The 20,459-nt window shown below is 50.5% G+C and overlaps 1 protein-coding gene across 2 annotated transcripts in view; it reads right to left on the bottom strand.

Annotated features, from left to right (window-relative positions):
- The window catches only part of LOC146800042 (uncharacterized), an 83,579-nt gene that overhangs the window by 29,098 nt on the left and 34,022 nt on the right, over nucleotides 1–20,459 (bottom strand). For both annotated transcript variants that reach the window (XM_085620959.1, XM_085620960.1), the window contains exon 2: nucleotides 9,254–9,380. In XM_085620959.1, coding sequence (XP_085477085.1) covers nucleotides 9,254–9,380 — 127 coding nt within the window. The remainder of the gene's footprint in view (nucleotides 1–9,253; nucleotides 9,381–20,459) is intronic.

The raw sequence follows: 20,459 nt of genomic DNA, 5'->3' as shown, positions 1-20,459 counted from the left end.
TTGTCCCGGCGGCCTATGCTGGGAGTGTGGGGGAGGTGCGCCATCTGGCGCGGGGTATTTCAGATCACTCCCCGCTCCTGTTCCATTTTGATGTCCTTCCGAGGGGTGAGGGCAGGGTAGTTCCCATCAATGCCTGGTACCTGCGCGACCCCACTATTCGCGCTGCTGTGATTAAATCCCTGCAGCGATACTTTGATGAGAATGTGGGGTCCATCCCTTCGGCTATCTCCTTGTGGGAAGCCTTCAAGACAGTTCTCAGAGGAGAGGCCCTGTCCCTCATTTCCCATGCCCGGAGGCGTGAGCGGGAGGAGGTTACCCGGGTGGAGGCCGAAATTGCTGAATTGGAGGGTGATTTAGAGAGCGGAGTGACGGATGCTGCACTGCATGTCCTACAACTTAAGCAGGCGGCCTACAGGGCCCTCGTTACGGAGGCGGCCAGGGGCCTCAGTAGGGAGCAGCAGGGGCGACTGTATGATGTGGGTGATAAGGCGGGCAAACTGATAGCGTGGTTGGATAAAAAGGAGAGAGTGAATCGTGTGGTCCCGCTGATTGAGAGGACGGATGGTGTGAGTGTCACCGAGCCAGAAGAAATTGTCTCCTGTTTCGCGGATTATTTCCGCGAGGTGTATTCTCCGGTCTCTCCTTGCTCGGAGGAGGACTCCCATTCCCTGCTTAGGGATATCGCGCTGCCCTCCCTCTCGGAGGAGGACAGGGTGTCGCTGGATGCCGCTCCTACATCCGACAAAATTGCCCTCGCCATACGTTCGGTTGCCTCTGGCAAGGCCATGGGCCCAAATGGCATCCCTATCGAGTTATATAAGCTGCGACCAGATGTATTGGCGCCCCACCTCCGCGCGATGTTCCTGACGGCCCACTCGCTGGGCTCCCTCCCACCGGACCAGCGTCTGGCTACTATCGTGGTGATCCACAAGGAGGGGAGGCCTCGGGACCGGGTCACATCCTACCGGCCTATCTCGCTTTTGAATGCGGAGCCCAAAATTCTCGCCAAGGTGCTGGCCAATCGGCTGGTCGGCGTGGTGGGCGACCTGGTTCACCAAGACCAGTCCGGCTTTATCCCCCATCGTAATACAGCCCTTAATCTGCGGCGCTTGCACGGGGTGCTCGCACGTGTCCCATTCGTGCGGGAGCCGGCCATTTTGGCGTCCTTAGACGCAACTATGGCGTTTGACACGCTTGAGTGGCCATACATTTGGGCGATGCTGGCGAAATTTGGATTCGGCCCGGGCTTCATCAGTTGGGTCAAATTGTTGTATTCGGGCCCATTGGCGCAGGTGGTGGTGAATGGAAGAGTTTCGGCCCCATTCGAGCTGGGCCGGGGCACGCGACAGGGCTGTCCCTTGTCGCCGCTCCTGTTTGCGCTGGCCTTGGAGCCCCTGGCGGAGTGGCTGCGGTGGCACCCCTCCATCCGTGGACTCCGTTGGACCCCCGAATATGAGGACCGTGTGTCCCTATACGCTGACGACATCCTTTTGTACCTAGCCTCCCCACGTAAGTCACTCATAGTCCTGGTTGATGTTTTACGTTCATTTGGCCGGAACTCAGGCCTTGTCATCAACTGGGCTAAATCATGCGTGTATGTGCTCTCTGGGGAGGCTCCTGTCCTTCCGCGGGGTTGTCCGATTCAGATTGCCTCTCAGGGGTTTCGATACCTGGGTGTCTACATTACTCTGGACCCAGAGGCTCGCTACGAGCGGAACTTGCTTCCCCCTCTCCAGCGCTTGAAGGAGGACGTCGTGCGCTGGCGGCGCCTGCCGCTTTCGCCGCTCGGCCGGGCGGCGTTGTTTAAGATGATGTCGTTGCCACGTTTCTTATACGCTCTCCAGAACACTATGGACCCAGTCCCGGCGCGCTACTTCCGTGAGGTGGAGAGTTTACAGCGCCGCCTGTTCTGGGACGGGAGGCCGCGCATTGCCCTGGCGAAGTTGACGCTCCCATGGTATGACGGGGGGATTGCCCTCCCGGACATTAAACGGTATTACTGGGCCTCCCAGCTAGCTGCAATTAACCATGGACTCTATGGGCCCGCCTTGAACCCGGCGTTTGAGATGGACAAGATGCTACTGCCCGGTGGCGACTACAATCGAGCGCTCTACTCTGGCGCGCCCGATGCTCGCTTGACGGGACCTACGCGTGTCATGGTCAGAGTATGGCAAGCGGCTAATGCAGCTATGGGGTGGAAGGACCGTTTGACCCGGGCGTCACCGCTGTATGCGTCTGAGAAGCTGGGCTCTCTCTGGACCTCGAAGGGCTTCGCGAAATGGGACATGATAGGCATCAGTAAAGTGGGGGATCTCTGGTCGAGGGGAGGATTTAAAACATTCGAGATGCTGCAGACGGAGTTTCAGTTGCAGGGTAGTGAATACTTTCGATACCTGCAGATCCGTCATGCACTGGGCTCCGTCTTCCCAGACGTTGCCTCCATCCCGGAGTCTTCCCCCCTGGAGGATAGAGTGCTAGATGGCCACGTTCCAGATAGTACGATCTCCCTTATTTATAAAAAACTGATTAATGATCGATCGGGCTTGCTGATTGGCCTTCGCGAGGCTTGGGTTGCCGACGGTCTGGAATTGGACGATGAGGACTGGATCTCCGCGGTGGCCTCACCGAAGGAGGTGGCTATACCGGCTCGCCTTCGCTTCGTCCAGCTCAAAATACTCCACCGGGTCTACATGACGGGGCCAAGGCTTCAGCGCATGGGCTACACTGTGGATGGTTTGTGTAAGCGTGGTTGTGGTGCCGTGGCGACCTTCCTGCACATTTTATGGGAATGCCCGAAGGTGGAGCGACTCTGGCGCGGTGTGCACGAGGTCCTGCGAGTGGTTACGCGTGTTGCGCTGCTGCCGGAAGCGAGGAGATGCCTGTTGAATGTGTGGGAACCAACTGACTACTCGGCTCCGCAAACGTGGTGGGTGACTCTGGGATATATGATTGCTAAGCGTGACATTGCCCAACTGTGGGGATCCCAGAACCCCCCTACGGTGTCGGCCTGGAAAGAGCACATGGATTGGTGCATGTTTCGAGAAAAGGTGGTGTACGTGGCGAGGGGTAAGCCTGCAACATGGGTGAAAGTGTGGGGCCCCTGGAACGCCTACCGTGGGAGTATTTGCGTGCCACCATTGCTGCCTGCTGCCTCACCAGCCCCGTCCCCTTAGCTGACCCCTTCCCCTAGCCCCGGGCACAGGTTCCCCCAGTCCTCGCTCTGTTTCCCTTCCCCTCTTTGGACTCCTCTAATAGTTGGGGTTCCCCTTTGGGGAGCACGTGCTGTTACTTTCGACTGTAGGGTAGCCTTATGGGTGTTGTTTTTTTGTTGTTTGTATAAAATGAAACCGTACTGTGACGTATTATGGCTGTGGCCCATGATGTTGATGACTCCTTCTTATGCTCCTTTGTAATGCCAAGGGTTCTATGAACGTATGCCATATGTTTCTGCCATTCCTAGCGGCCGGCCGGAAGGTTGTGGGCCCATAATTGTATATTCTTGAGATTTGTAATAAACGGTTTAAAAAAAATAAATAAATAAATTAAAAAAAAAAGATTCCAGTCTCTCCTATGATGTATTGAGACGCTCCAATCTCGAAAAGCAGGCAGTTCAGGTGAAGGAAGAATGAGTGTTTGGCCCCGGTCGGGGCATACACTGAGCCCATGCACAGGGATTGAGCTCCCAGTTTCAGTCTGGCAAATGTATATCTACCATCTTGTCGGACCACGTTTTTACAACTGTGACAGACAATCATTTATGGAGAAGTATCGCCACTTCGCATTTTCGCAGTTGACCACCTGTAGTAATCACGTTACATATGGTTGATGTAAGATAAGGTATTTATTAACGGTCTGTCTCCACAGCCTCCAGGAACCAACTGGTCATCCTGGTGATTCAAAGCACAACACTCCATTACCATGACACTGACATCATAGTGATCGTGGAGATGAGCATGCACATAGATTATACATGGAGATAGAAAGGAGACTACTACACCACCTTTAGCAGTGGCCGGTGCCGCTACGCTGCTGTGGATCACTCTGCCCACCCAGTCGCGGCATAGTTTGTCAGATTCTAGGGCATCCAGCTGAGTCTCCTGTAGGAGGACAACATCTGTGTTCTTTGTTTGGAGGTAGGAGAGCAATTTATTTTGTTTAATGTAGTGCGTGAGGCCATTGACGTTCAACGAAAGGATGCATAGGGGCTTTGAGGTGTGAGGAACGTGTGCCACCATGTGCGATCACCCGTGGAGGTGTCTGGCTGCTTGGAGGTGGGGAAGGGGGTAGGGAGTGGGCACCTGGTTATGCGAGAAAGTGAAATAGAGAGGGCACACCGATTTGGAGAAACTGTATAGGCAGGAGGATGGTGTGAGTAGGCACAGGGATCTAGGGTAAGGGCAGATAAGGAACGGATGGGAAAGGAGGGTGAGGATAGGTATGGGGCCAGACAGAAGGTCAGTATGGGTCAAGCAGAGAAAGGGGGGAGGGAGGGAAAAAGGAGGAGAGGATATAAAGTGGGGGCGGTAGAAGGGCAAAGGCAAGAAAAAGGAGAGGGACAGGCAGCGGTCACATTGGTAGAAGAACTACCTGTTGGCACCAGGCAGTGCTGAGGGCGAGTGAGCAGAAATCACCAAAGGATGTGTCAGGAGAGGATCCGAGTGGGGAGAGGGTAGCAGGGAAAGAGAGGGGTAAGCTACGGTCAAGGGTCGCGGCTCTAGGGATGTTGGGCTGTACGCTGCAGGTCTAAGCTTGCGGGCTGTAACTCACCGAGTGGGGCCCTTTGGGCGGCAGGGCTGACTGGGAGGCATTCAAGCACACCAGGGTGATCGTGGCCAAGGCTGGGGTCATGTTTGTGCAGGGGGAGGAAGACAAGCTCTAGGGTCCTGTGGAGGGGAGAGGTGGTGAGGCACCACCAACTGTGCATCAAAGAGGGAGGGTAGGGGGAGGAGAGGCCAGGCAAGTGAATGGCCAGTAATCCAGGGTGTTGTCCGTGGGTTCTGGGGTCCTGATGTCCCCTTTTGTGGGTAGCCGGCGCCCGTGCTGATACGATGCAATTGGCGAGGGAGGGTCAGAGTGGAAATGAAGGAGGATAGAGTCGAAGCCTCGCATAGGGCAGGAGGCGCAGGGGTAAGCGGCCTATGGCAGGATCCCGGCCGGCCCCCCCAGTATGGAACTGAACAAGGGTATGGGTGCGTCAGTGAGCAAGGGCGGGCATAGGTAGGAAGAAAGAAGAGGTGCGCCGTCCAGTTCTACGAAGTCTAAGGAGCGTGTCAGCAATTTTGCATGAGGTCGCAACAACTGATGGTTCGTGGAGGGTGCGGAACCTTGATGTGTAGAGGGATAGGTCAGGGCACGCTCTCCGCGACAGAGGGGGGTTTCGGGGGGAGCACGACTTGTCACTGATGTGCTCCTGTGTGAGTGCGACCACCGCTCGGGGAGCCTTGGTCCTTCCACTCAGGGAGCGAGCAGCTCTATCAGGGTACCTGCCTCCCGAGTTCCACCAGAGCACACTGGTGGGGGTCGGGAGAGAGGATGATGGCATGGTGGAGAGGTCTCCAGAAGTAGAGCCGACATTGTCCATATCTTGAGGGATGAGACCTTCTAGGAATTCCTTTGAGACGTCGTCCTTGGTGATCCGGAGTCGTGTGGGTTCGAAGAGGCCATGTTTAATGTCCAGTTGTCAGAGGAGGGGCCTAAGTGAGAGGAAGGCCTTGCGATGTTCATTGGTTTTCTTGGAGAAATCCACTGCTGTTCTGATCTCATGTCCCTCGAATGTGTACTGGCCGTGGGTGCGGGCTGCAGTTATCAGTTGCCGGGCCTGTGGCGTAGAAAGCAGGCAATAAGCGGTTATGGGTGCACGGACATGCCCCGTCGGGGCGGTCCAATACGGTGGGCCCTCTACATCTCCAATAGGGTGGTGGTCAAAGGTCAGACCTGTGAGTTTCGGGAGTGTGGACCCGAGGAAAGAGCTGATGTCAGGGCCTTCCAGGTTTTCTGGAAATCTGAAAAAGTTGCCGTTGTCTCAGCGGCTCCTGTCTTCCAAGTCTATGACTCCGCTGCGTAGCAATAGGAGTTCTTGGTCTTGTTCTGGTACTGTGTTGAGGCGATCCTCCAGCACAGAAACACGCTGGGTCAGGCAGTCCATGCGGTTCTGGAAACTGGCTATACCCGTACGGCTGGATTTGGTCTCAGTGGCCAGGGCAGAGATGGTTGCCTCCATGCCCTCCAGCCAACGGCCCATGGCTGAGATGTCCTACAAGATTCGCTCCATGGTGGCGTCCGGTGCGGTGGCCATAGCGGGCGGAGAAGGACCGAGCTCTGATGAGGTTGCGTTCTGGGTGCTGTTCGTGGAATGGCCCTGATTAAGTGCTTCTGTGAAGAGAAGCTGTCGCACAAGCTTTCCTGTCGTCTTGCTAGGAGACATCCCCAGACCACACGCAGGGTCCGCAAGTCAGGTAGGCAAGCCTCAACTGCCTCTGTTGCAACCTCGACTCGTGTCCATTGGAGGGGTAGAGCGCATCTGAAGTGCAATAAGTGTGTGGAGCCACAGGATTCACGTGGACTTTAGGTCCCAGGTGAGCCCGCTACAGTCCAGCCTGCAAAGAGAGGTCGGGCCTATTACTAGTAAGCACGTGTAATATCAGAGGCTCTGGTGCTGTCAGTCTTCTATATAGTTAGGTAGGCCGCAGGCAGATGGTGCAACTAGTATCAGTCTAGAGCCCCCCGCATGGGGGCCTCAGGGATCATGTTCGCCATACGGAAATAGGCCCTATTGGGGTTGTGGGCCTTCTGCTTGCAGCATGCCGAGTAATGTTTGGTAGAGTCTGGGTCGGGGTCCTGTGGCTACTGGTAGGGTGGTGTGGTGGGGATAATAAGGCTCAAAGCCCCAAGCCTCCCTTGAATGTAGAGGTCCAGAGAAAAGGGAAGACCTTCGAGCTTATCGCCCTGTTGCAGGTGGTCTGTGGCTCCCTGGTTTCACACTGACCCACCTGGGATTAATCCTCAGCAGTTGTAGAAGCAGCAGGATCAGGCAGTGCCCGTGGACTTTGGCGCCTGAGTAGGCAGGGCAGCAGCGGCAGTGGGCTCAATACTGGAGTCTTCCTGTGCTGGTGATGTGCGTTATGGAGGGTGCCAGCCACAAAGCCTCCACAGGCCCCCAGCAGTGGTGGGCGGTGGTTGGGGTCCGTGAGTACAAAGCCCTGCCGCAAGTTGAGGCAACCGGGCAATGTGTCTCGCTGGATGTACCTGTACTCCCAGTGTATTAGGCCCTCCTTATATCAGGGCCGTGCAGTAGTAGTGGTTTGCTGCGTGCGGGTGTGCCGGGTGGCGTGGTTAGCTCCTTGGATATTGGCTCGGGGAGGGCATGGGAGTTCCCGTGTCGTGGATGGAAGTCTTGGTTGGTAGGGGCCGAGCTCGGGCCCCTCACAGTCTGCTGGAGAAGTAGCCGGAGAAGAGGAGTCGGCCACAGTGGGGCTCCCCGCTGCCAGTTGATCCAGGCAGGAATCTCCTCTCTCTGTGGGCAGCAACAGCTGGCCCTGCTGTAGGCCCTTCCCGAGATCTGCTGTGTGGGGCTGGGAAGGAGGCTTTCGCCAGGTCTGGAACGCCGGCATTTAGGTCCACAGCTTGACTGTGATACAAGAGGGCATTTCATGAAATCCCAGCATCTCTGTATATGGCCAGACCACGCCCCAGATCCAGTTGATTTTTAAAGAAATCTGCTTTGAAACTTCTAATGCGTTTGATATAGAAGTTCCTCGGTGTTCTCAAATGCTTGAGGTGTTCAAGGGACGGTAAGGATCTCCACTACCGTTCAGCTTGTCTCAGATTATGCCTTTCTGCATTTAGGCTACCATTGTACTATGGTTTGGAGTCTTTTGTTGACATTCTTTTTAGCTAGAAGTGCGCAATCAAATCTCGAATGTTCATCATGGAACTGGTGTAGTGATCTGCAAGATCATTGCCATCTGACATGTCCACAGGAGGAGGCAAGATGTTATTGGTGAGGGATGTCAGTTCATTCAGGTTAATGTTTTGCATGCTCCTTTTCCACTGTTTGGGTTTCTTTAGGTGAGCCTTATTTGTTCCCACAGATTCTGTGATGAGGAAGGTGATGCGGTGGTGATCTGTCCAGTCGCAAGGGACGATAGATTCAAGCTAAATGGAATTGACTTTTGCAATGATTAGATCGAAGGTTGCTCCCTTGTTGTGTGTAGGGCTGTCACAGATTTGGATCAGGTTGATGTCAGTTAGGAAGGTTTTAGGGCTGTAAACTGTTGGGGCATTCAGGTCATTCCAGTGGAGTTGGAAACCTCTGAGGAAGATCTGGGTGCAGTGTTGATCTGCATTAGTTGACATGATTTCCATAATTTGTTCTATGAAAGAACGGTGGTCTCGTGGTGGGTGGTAGATCGTGTGCTATTTGAATAGTGGCCTGTCGTCACATGCAATATCAATGAATAAGTATTAGAATAAGGATAGTACAGCGGATTGTGAATGTTTCACTGAGAGGCTGTTACGGTGTATGCAGGCGACACCTCCACCTGGTCTACTAGATTTATCTAATCTAGTGATGTTGTGACTAGTATGTCAAGGATAGATGCAAAGGAATCATTTAGTCAAGTTTCAGTTAGTATTAAGAGGTCAGGCTCGTGTGAGGATGAGCTCAGCGATGTCTGCCGCAGGTTTTACTGCTGATCTACAACTGAGTAGCACGCATTTCAGTTCAGGTTTGGAGTCAGCTGGAGTAGGCTGTGGGAAGGTAACTCGCTTAAGATTGTACGCGTTTACGGCTATGAACTTGGGCCTAGGTTCTCTGTGTGGGTCCGCAGGAATTGTTTGGATTTGACCCATTTGACAGTTGTGTACATTGAGCACGAACTGAAAAAGGAGTCATTGGCAAACACACATCTTTATTGATAGACTACTCTACCATATTAACAAGAGAAAGACAATCGGCTATAAACCATCAGCTGGCACGAGAATTCAGAAATAGCTACACAAAGCGAAGTCTGAAGCCATAGTCGTATACAAGGTTAGTGGCATTTTGATTTCTAGTCCTAGCCTGAGAATCATAAAGCAATACACTTCACAACTTCTATGCATATATCTATAAAAAGGAATGCGATTTAAGAAATGTAATTACTGAAATAGGAATGTGCACTGAATATGAAAATATTTACCACCTATTATAATAGCCCTAAACCAGCCAACAGTCTAGTTAGGTACATACTGCACAAATATTATTGTACTTTACCCAACGACAGGAAGATTTGGTGAATTTCCTTCATCACATTTGTATAAAGATCCTTCTGCCATTTGTGTAAAAGCTCCTGCTCCACCTGTGAGAAACAGGCAACAACATCCTGGAACGTAAGCAGCGCCTGGAAGAACAAATAGAATTACAAACATTTATATCTCACTCAGAAAATGCACAAAGTTGGGTATGATGTAGAAGACAAAATGTGTTCAGTACCACAAACAGTCTTGGGTCCTATATTACAATTATATTGATGTTACGACAGGAGAGGGATGGTCTCAGATGAGACGCACCTCGTACCCATAACAGATGACGCACAGTATGCTCACTTCACACCAATAAAGAATGGATAGTTCTACGCAGAATTAAGCTCCTATTGACTGCACAAAAGATCAACTAGCGATACTATCCACACCAGTCTATTTATGGGGAATTACTGGATGTCGAGAGCCCCATGATGCCAGCTGAGATACCAGTAATTAGTGACAGAACTAAACATGCAGAAATAGAGGTGGTCGAGACACATTCCAGGGGCATCAGTAACAAACGTTGCAGGTACAAAGGTAGATTTGTGCTCTTTGCTCATGACAGGTGTAGGATGTGTCCAACCTTGAGCTTCCTACTCTTGTTGACAGAGGAAGCTTTGAATGTTCTGAATTTCTTTTTGTTTTTAATTTTATTTATTACTTTTTCGGATATTATACTCCACACTGTACTCATTTCTTTTGAATTTCTCAATGCGAAGCTGTTACATCATTATTCAACATGCGCATGATGTACATATAGAGCATGGGTCATACACGTCTTTCGCTGTCAATTCTTTCATTAGTAGCAATATCGAATGGTGAAACGCAAACAGCTTCGACTGGCCTAAGGTCTTCTGGGGGTCACACATCTACTACCCACAGGGCAGTACTTCCTCCCTACTATTGAAACCAGGCTCCAACCCCATGTGAGTGGTGTCTGAATCAGGGCATGGTGCCGTAGACATTTCCCAGTTCCTTGTATTAAGGGGGGTCCACAGCATCTAGCAGGTAAACTACACATCTCTGGCAGCAAAAACATCAGCCAAGTCACTCCAGACGTCAGCTACAGGATGCTTAAGTAGCCCTTTGCGATTTTACTAAGCAGAGTGCCCCTCCCTCTGCTACCCATTTTATGACCTCTGCTTTCCAACTGCACCAGAGGTCCCTCTGGGGATCACCAGTGCATTGCTATGGCACAGTGGCCAACACCAAGGCCCGGTCCATGAACCTGATGCATGGCTTGGCAGTTCGGGCTGGGCTGTTCCCATGAGGCACAGGGTCAAGACTGATTTGCATATGGCCATGTCTGAATTGGGGTGGCGTGATGAGCAAAAGATCAATGGATTAAACCCAGATCTGTGACTGGGGGTGAATGTTTTGCCAATGTGCAACATTCCGTCCATCATCTTGTGTGTTTTCCTGATGCATGCCCTCCACCACGTTGGGCGATCACAGAGGCCCAGCAGGCAGGCCTCAGCGGAAGGCAGTCAGTTTTCATCCAGTGCCCCCCCGAGCCTCTCGATGATCTCCTTCCAGAAACCTGTGATACCCATACATGTCCAAGTCATGTGTAAGAAATCTGCGTCAACTGTGGCACATCCTGGGCACTGCTTGTCTGTGGTATGGCTGATGACATTTAATCTGTGTGGTGGTGTGAAGTTAGTGGTGTGTAAATAGATAAACCGAGTATACCAGAATTGGGTGTTCCTAGTCACTGTACGGGGTGAGCCACAGCGGATCAGCATTCCTTATCTCTGCGGTCCCACCACAGCTGAATTTTCAGCTTTGAAAGCTTTGCTCCTGGCAGAGGGAATTCCAGCTTTTGGGACAATTAACTTCCAGACAGCCATACACCAGATTGGAGCAACTGCACATTCCTGCTCATTTTCTCTCACCCTGGGCACAGCTCCACACTTGAAGCCACTTTCAATTCAAAGTGATGCCCTTTGGGTTGAAGAATGCCCCTGCCACCTTCCAGAGGTTGTTGAACCGTGTACTGTCAGGACTGGGGAGTTTCAGTTCAGCTTATCTTGACAATATAGCAGTATTTAGCTCCACCTGGGAGGATCACCAAGTCCAGCTCAAGGAAGTGCTTCAGGCCTTGCAGCAGCCAGACCTGTCTATCTAAGGCTAGTAGGTGTTAGATAGGGCAGGGCTCTGTTGTGCACCTAGGCCACCAAGTTGGTGGAGGCCATGTACAACCTCGCTAGCGTCAAGATCAAGACCATAGTGGCTTAGGGGCCTCCTAAGACCCAGACCAGAGCCTTCTTAGACCTGGCTGAATACTATAGGATATTCGTGAAGGGTTGTGGTTCCACAGTGGCACCATTAGCTGACTTGATCTTCATAAAGCAGCCCAGAAAGGTTATCTGGTCTGAGCAGTCTTTATTTATTTATGTTTATTTTTGGAGTTTTATATAGTGCAAACTCGACCCGAAGGTATCAGAGCGCTTTACATGAGCAACAGTTGCGTTACAAGCGGAAACATTCATTTTTGTTAGGCATGGGGAGATTCAGTTATTTGCCCAGAATCACAGAATGTTCTCCCGCTTCGAGGTCGACCACTCTAGCCGTTAGGCCATATCCTCGCCCCAAAGGGAGTCTCAAAGGGCTTTTGACATGCTGACTGACTGAGTTATTTGTAGAGCGCACTATTGCCGAGGCGTCTTGGCGCTAAGTGGTGTGCAGGAACAGCAACAGACGTGTTCAGGGATAGGTGAAAAGCCAAGTTTTTATTTCTTTCCTAAACAACGACTTGCTGGGCGGAAGTCTCAATTGTAGAGGAAGGGAGTTCCATAATTTAGCCGCTAAGAAGGAGAAGCGATTTCCTCCCCACCTTGCTTTTTTGATCTTTGAAAAGTGTACCAGTCCAGAAGTAGAAGATCTTAGGAGACGCGACTGTACATATCGAGGAAACAAGGATTGCACATCCTTGGCCCCACCTCCAAATAGAGCTTTATGTACTAGGCAGAGTGCCTTGAAGTCAACCCGGCGTCTCACTGGGAGCCAGTGCAGTTGCTTTATGCTAGCGGAGGTGGGATGGTGTTTGGGTAGCTTGAGCAATACTCGCGCTGCCGCATTTTTAATTGATTGGAGTTTAGAGAATTGGGCTGCACCTGCTCCCAAATAAAGAGCATTGCAGTAATCTATTCTTGATAAGGCCATGGCTCTTACCACAGTTTTCCTCAGAGAGAAAGGGATGAACGGGAGGATCTTCCTTAAGCCTTTCAATGTAAAAAAGCAAGCTGACGAGACTTGATTAATCTGTGGTGCGAGGGTAAGGTCTTTATCGAATAGAAAGCCTAGGTTCCTTGACTTATTTACCGGTACCGGGCAGGTACCGGTCACCGATGGCCACCATAATTGGCTCCAGACTGGTGTTTTCTGTCCAAACTCCACCACCTCTGTTTTTTCCGCGTTCAGTTTTAAGAAGTTGGAATTCATCCAGGACATCAATGCGGAGAGACATTTGCAAAACCGGGCAGCTGTTATGTCCACGGTTTGTGCTACGGACACCACTAGCTGGGTGTCATCCGCGTATGACACCAGCGTGAAACCATAGCTTTTTATGAGTCTAGCCAAAGGGGCAACGTATATGTTAAACAACGTAGGGGATAGGGCCGAGCCCTGGGGAACTCCACCCGGGAGAGTGAACTCTTCAGACTAAAAGCCATCCCAGAGGATCAGTTGTTCCCTGGATGATAGAAAAGAGGTAAGAAGGGCTAATGCTTTACCACGGATGCCAACATCCTGCAGCCTTCGAACTAATACCGCATGGTTTACGGTGTCGAAGGCTGCCGTCAGATCAAGCATTATTAGAGCAGCCCTTCCTCCACTATCCATCACCTTCCGAATGTCCTCTGTTGCCATAATCAAGGCCGTCTCAGTAGAATGCAGCGATCTAAAACCGTGTTGGGTAGAGTCAAGGATGGGATTTAGCTCCAGATACGTTGTCAATTCAGAGTTCATAGCCTTCTCCAGAATTTTAGCGGGTAGAGGCAGGCAAGAGATCGGACGGTAGTTTTTCTCCTCTAGGGGATCAAGCTTAGTTATTTTTTTTAAGAGCGGACGAATACAGGCTTTTTTTCCAGGTCAGCAGAAAGAGCCCTGAGATTACAATTTGGTTTAGTATTGGAGACAGAGAAGCACTAAACTCCTCCGGGACCAGCTGTAGAATATGCAGAGGGCAGGGATCTAAGGGGGGCCCCGATTTGGTTTGCAGCAGGAGATCAGCCACTTTTTCTTCTCCCAAAACTGAGAATTGCGTTAGGCTGTATTGAGAGACCTTGTCCTCCTGCATCTCCAAATAGTTACTCCCAGCCACCTCGGCTGTTTTCAATAGTTCATTATATATGGTCTCAACCTTATTTTGAAAAAAGCCGGCCAATTTGTCCACAAACTTTTGATCTGGAGTGAACGTGGTGTCGCACCTCGTCAGAGCAGAAACAGTTTAAAATAATTCTTTTGGGGAGTTTGTGGCCTCCTGAATTTTGGCATTAAAATAATCTGTTTTGGACAGATGCCTCTGAACATGGGATAGGAGTACTGTTGTCACAAGTGAATGATTTGGGCTAGGATCAGCCAGCTGCCTTCATCAGCAGGCAACTCCTTCTTAGGGAGCAGCATTGGAGTGCCACTGAGAGGGAAACCATAACTGAAGTTTGGTCCCTGAAGAACCTAAGACCCTACATGTTTGGGACTCTCTTCACAGTTCAAATCAACCACAGATCCCCTCACATGGCTAGTGCACATGAGAGGAGAGTTGTTATGGTGGTCCATTTCCCTGCAGAGGATTGACTACACAGTGGAACACAGACCTGGGACAGAACATACCAATGCAGACGGCAGTTACAGGTTATTCCACTTAGATGATGATAATCACCAGGAAAAAGGTGAGCTGCTCATCACCTTTCGTCTGAGAGGGGAGGCCTCTTTTTGTATGGTCACCCCCTAGTTTTTTCGACTAATGCTGCTGTTTTCTTTTACTCTGAGAGTGCACTGAAGCCTGCTAACTAGACCTCAGTGCCAAGGCCCTGACCCTGAAGTGTATAACAGACTGCCTGTACCCAACTGGAAATGGCTAACTTACATGCAGGTCCCTAGTAAATGGTACCGTGGTACCAAGGGAATGTAAGTTAGAGGGGTACCCAAGGGTTTGCAGCACAGGTTGTGCCACCCTGGAGGTCCCCAAGTAAAACAAGTGCCCAGTCCGCCATTGCAGACTAGTAGAACAGTAGTGCACTGCTAGCCTGACTGCCATAGAAAGCAATGGCACAGCCATCACTTCCCCTGGACAGGTGTGTAAGTCACCCACTGGAAGCCCTACCGAGCCCTAAAGGCAGGGTGCAACATATGTCACAGGTAGGACATGTACTTTGCATGCCCTGACAGTCAAACTCGCAAAACTGTTGGTTTACTGAGGAAAGACTTGGTTGCCCAATTGGCATGTACAGTTTTACACGCGGACTCCCTCAGCCGTGCTAACTCCTGAACGGTGAGAAGAAAGTAGGCACTCCACGGTATCATACAACTTGTTACATTAAGCCCGGCATGAATCCCAAGTCAAAATTAATGAAACTAGTTGCAGTGTGAAATTTTAGAAAAGCTGTCCCTTTGTTGCCATTAAAACTCCTGTTCCTTTCCAGGCACACATGGGGCTGCTCCACGAGACAGCTGTTGCCCTCCTAGAGAGCCTTGCTAACGACTCTCAGGAAGGAGAACGATGGGATTGCAAGCCAGAGAAGTGTCACCAGGATGCCACTTGGGTGTTAGTCCCAAAAGGCAGCCTTCAAAGGTAAAGCAGTCTGTGAGAAAATGGGGTTCTGTTGCACCCCCCGCCACACACTTTTTGCCTGTTTTTTACTGCAACTTTGACTGTAGAGTACTGGGTCCCTGATGTCCAGTCCAAAGGTTCTTTACCTCAAACGGATCCACAATTTGTCCTTCAGACCCGCCTAATCAAAGGTACATGGGTAACTGAAGCATTGAGACTGAAGAGGGTCCCCTAGGGACCCCTCACCTAGGCCATGCAGACTGCCACTGGAGCATGCAGGGCCTGGTGCAGACAAAATGACCAAGTCGACTTGACACACTGCATGTGTGCCATGCCAGCTAGCACTGCCTAAGATATAGGTATGTCACCCCTCTACCAGGCCTTACCATCCCTAAGGCAGGGTGCACTATATCCCAGGTGTGAGCATATCAGCATGAGCAGGTGTGCTCCTACAATATTGGGGTCTATTCCTTATTGTTGTAAGTGCCAGGGAAGCCATAGATAGTACATGGGCTGGAAACTCGGCAACCTGAGTTCTACAGCACCATGATGGCTTCACTGAACACAGGAGTGTTTGGTACCAAACTACTCCTTTCAATAAATCCACACTGATGCCAGTTTGGGATTCATTGCAACACAAACTCAGAGGGCACCTCAGAGGTGCCCTCTGAAAACCTACCAACTCTGGTGTGGGCACTAACTGTTTTAGACAGCCTGTCACCCACAGACATGTTTCTGGACACCTCAGTGGAGAGCCTCTGCTCTCTGGGATCAGAAACAATGCACATATTGGGCCGAAGTGTCACACCTCCTTCCCCAGGATGGGCCAGTGGTCAAAGAGGCAGCTTCAAAGGCTTGCTGCCTTTGTAATGCGACCCCAGCCTCTACTGCTAGCGGCAGGTGGCAGCATCTGGTTTTCACCCTTACTTTGGGCAGGACAACCAATGGTAAAACTTAGAAAGGCTAGGAGGTGTGCCCACCATTGCCAACTCCACCCATCTGGTGGAGGAGGAAAAGTTAAGCTCACTTTTCAGTCCCCTCCATCTTGAAGATGAGGGAACTCCTCCAATTAGGGCTGAGACTATGTCCCCCTTACACAGGAGGGTGGCATAATAGTAGTTGTAGTCACCCCAGGTAAGGTGCCCATTGGCCCTACCTGCTACGCCCCTAAAACGACCCTACATTTAGTGTTTATGTGGCTCCCCTAGAAATGAAAAAGAGATCTGCGATGACCTAAGAAGAAAGAAGACATCCCTGCAGAGAATCCTGAAGACGCTGACTTCTTTGGCCCCAGCCCTACCGGCCTGTCTCCAGCATCAAACCTGCGACCAAAAGGCAACCTGTATTGCAGGAAGCGACCTCTGACACTGGGAGGACTGCTGCCTTCGAAAAATACTCCAATCTCCTGTGGATAGCGGGCCTGTCCAGATGAAAACAACTCCAAGTGCTGCAGATCCAGCTGGAACCGAGACTCCTGCCCACTCTGCACCCGACACCCATGGCCCGAGTCTGAATGGCACACCACCTGCTCAGTGAAGTCTCTCCAGCAATCCTGACTTCGAATCCAGCGTTGGTTGACTTCTCCTGACCTCCATAACTGCGCCTGCAGTGTAAATCAAGAGGCTCCCCCTGATTGCGACCGGCTCCGGTAAGAAGACTCGATCGTCAAAAGACACCCCTGCACCCGAAGCTTTAGTGAGCTGAACCGATGGTGCCCCTATGACCCCATACATCTCTACTTAGCTCTGCTATCGGTGGTCTCCCTTTTGCAACCTCTGGTGCAACGCCTGCAGCCTGTTTGTCGAAAACAGAATCCATATTGAAATGCAAAGGGCACCTTGCACCCGGTCGCCCCTGCCGCTCGTAGTGTATGTGGGTGATGCTTTGTGGCCCCCCTGTGCTCGTCCTGACCCCAAAAGCTTGGCCCCTGCAACCGAGCTACTTACCTGCAAGCAGTGTGGCTCCAAGCACCCCCCAGTCTCCATTGAAACGCATTGGGCTGAACTCCGATTTTGACTTCTGCACCCGGCTGCCCCTGTGCCGCTGGTCGTGCAGTTATCAACTTTTGAAACTGAAAAGTATTTTTATTTAAAAATGTACTTACCTTATTGCGAAGATCTTGGTCCTTCAAAATAAAGTACAAATAAAGCTTATTTTTCTAAAATTGGTGTGGATCTCAATTTTGAATCTTGTGTCCATTATTGGACAATGTTGTGCAATAAATGTCTTACACTCCTCCGAGTTAGGCCTAAGGCTGCTCTCCCACACTACCACTAATAGAGCACTTTGGGTTTTACCTTGAGCCCTGTACACTTTAGGGGAACCCCTGAACTCTGTGCATGGTATAACCACCTTGTGGCATACCAAATACAGAGCCAGCTTCCTACACCGTCATTGAAGGGCAGATGTGTAGCACCAGGGGGGGGAGGGCTGCTCCTTGTTGAGGTAGACAGGCTGGCACGGGAGGCAGAGAGGGGAAACCAGTTGCCAAACCGGTATCCCCAGGAGTGTTTAGCCCTGAGGTAGCCACATCCCAGTTTGGGCTAATGAGGTCTATACACCAGGAGAGGGGTCTTGCCATCATGGAAGTGGACAACACGGTGCATCCTAGGATAGCCAGATGCCACACTCTACAGGAAGTGGTCACAATGTGAGAGGGAACCTGGTAACCCATTAGCTACCGACGGCATCCTGTCCTGAGCTCTCTTTCTGACCTCAGATCTCGAGCGACTCAGAAGAAGGACTGCCCTGCTGCACCGAGGGACTAGCAAAGAGAGGCTGCACCGACGAGGACTGCACTTGCTGTACCTGGTGGCTAGCAAAGAGAGGGACTGCCTGCCGTGTCCTGCTCACAGAGAGCTGTCTCCAGAGCCCAATCAAGCCAAGAGAACTTCAAGAGTCAGCTGACTGGCCTACTGTTTGCAGCACAGGAACTCAACAGCTAAAGCAGCCTGCTGGGGCAAGTTGGTAGCCCAAAATCTTCAAGCCCCTACCATCACAGACATTCAGCACCTAGGACCAATATCCTGCGCACAGAAGTTCGCTGAGCCCGGTAATGCTGTCCGAGAGTGGCTTGAACCCTCAGAAGGAAAGTTATCTACCCAGGAAGGATTGGCCTGACAGCGACAATGGGTGACTGGTAGTCCAGTGGAGACTGGACTTCGGCCAGACCGGAGAGGAATTCGTGGGACGTCGACCCTGCAACTAGGACTCCCTCACCATCTTTGTGGACCGAAAAATCCCTGGAGGGAGACCCCTGTCAACTGTGTCGTATCCACAGCATCCTTAAGAGCATCTTCAGCATCCTTCATCCCTCGCATCAAGACCACTCAAAAGGAATCCATTGCAACGCCGATGAAGTACCTGGAACTGCTGAAGGTCTTCTTTTTCTGTAGAGGTAACTGTTCTTGAGGACATTGGTGGTCCCCCTGACTAGCTACCTGCCAAAGTTGGTCGCCCCAAGTACTTCTGACCAACCACATGGAAACTTACCTACGTTTTCCACCAAAAAGTTTCCAAGTGTCCAATTCATTGGCTTTGCCAAGGCTTGTTCGCGGTTGAGTGGAATTGCATTGATTTATTATTCCTTATAAAATCTATAACTCCGGAACCCTCCAATGGATCTTTTTCATTCTAGTGTCTAAAATCTTATAAAATTACAGTCTATTTTTATATATGGTATTGTGTCAATTTCTTTTGTTTTTTCCGCTGTTTTAATGCTTAACACTTGTTCCTCTGTGTAAGCCTTGCTGCTCAGTGCCATAGCTACCCAGAGTTTTACAGACGAAACCTACTTAACCTAAGAGAGTAGGTAAGTGTATTACAACCACACCATATAATACACCGCATTGTCTCACAGGGGGAAATTACATTGTAAATACCAGGGGCATGTGTGGATTTTGGTGCAGTAAGCACAAAAATACACGGTATTCACAAATACGAGGGTAAGACACTGTATATGGTTGTTAATTATTCCAGCCGATAAATTCCAACTCAGCGGAGTCTGAATTTATCTGGTATGATAAATATCCCACAAATTACCATCCTACTGAAGCAAGACCCTATCTGCGTTTTTAATTCTGCGAAGGCTGTGAATCAGATCTTCCTCCCTCCCACTCCTGTTTTTAGGTCCCAAAACAGGTTTGGACACAGAAGACTTTGAAACTGTAAGAGATCACACACAGATCAGTGGAAAATATGGAGTCGCAAAACTGCATTCCCAGACTTAGATGTAGAGCAACAGCCAATAAAGGTCAAAACACAATCAGACACACTTCTGAGTTAATAGTAGCAAACCAAGTATTTATACTACCCCTGAACAGAGTTTCCCTGTCTGGCAACAGTGGCTGCTGCGACTCTTCCCTTATTGCTATAGTTCGTACCATGATTTTTAGACCCTTCACCTTTCTCCCTACTAGAGTTCCCTTCAGTCCCAATTTACGTACTCTCTGTGTGTGGTTATTGCCTTATTGCCTTCTTGACAGTTTGTCTCCTTGTCCAGGCATCCTACCTGCCAGTGTAGCATGAGCATTCCATCTTTGGATCCTGGACTTTCAGCAATTTTGCATAACCAGAGTAACACAGAATTCCAGAAATTAGCCATATTACGGTGGCATAATTTAAATTTCCCCCAGGCCTAGTCCTATCGCTATTCTGAATTGTAGTGCCCTTAGTAATTGTGTTCTCTGACACTATGGAGTTTCTGTGATCCTGTGTTCCTGTGCTTCTAAAATGCATTCAGGATATTCCAAACACTAGTCTGCAGGACTATGTATCTCCCCATCCCTCCTTATCTTATTTTCCTCTTAGCCTTGGTCTTCATTAACATCCTTGTTCCGGTGCAAATAGCTAAATCAATCGCTAGGTAGAGACGGAGGGAATGGTGTCAACAGCCACACTCTTGAAACACTAAGTTCATGACCACTATAACCAAAGCACACAACAGGCATGCCGGGGACGGTCAAAGAACGAAAACAACTTTTGCTAGTTTCCACTTCTCCCAAAATAAAGCCGAATTTACACTAGAATTGGAAGAAACATACAATTAGGGAAAATGTTATAAAATAAAAAACTGTTTTGGTCCAAAAGCACAGGAGCTATAAATCCCTTCTCCTCACCAGTGGACCTCATCTCCGCAGCATCTAACCTTAACTTGCTCACAGATGCAACCCAGAGGCAGACAGTACCACCATGGCCAACAAGGTGATGTGGCCCGTTCCAACCCTTGGCTCTGCCTTCTGTTCTCAACCCAAGGAAAACTCTGTCCACAAGGACAACAACCAGCAGAGGCCACTGTCAGCTGCCAGTGTCAATAGCCAAACCATTCAGGGCTCTCTGACCTCGAACGTTTTTCAGAGTGGGGGCAGTAGCCCCAGGTGCCTTGCAGCCTTTTCCCACTCCCCCT

Source organism: Triturus cristatus, chromosome 8 (genome assembly GCF_964204655.1).
Source record: "Triturus cristatus chromosome 8, aTriCri1.1, whole genome shotgun sequence".
NCBI lineage: Eukaryota > Metazoa > Chordata > Amphibia > Caudata > Salamandridae > Triturus > Triturus cristatus.
Note: the sequence above shows the minus strand (reverse complement) of the source record. Positions and strands in the feature narration are given on the sequence as shown.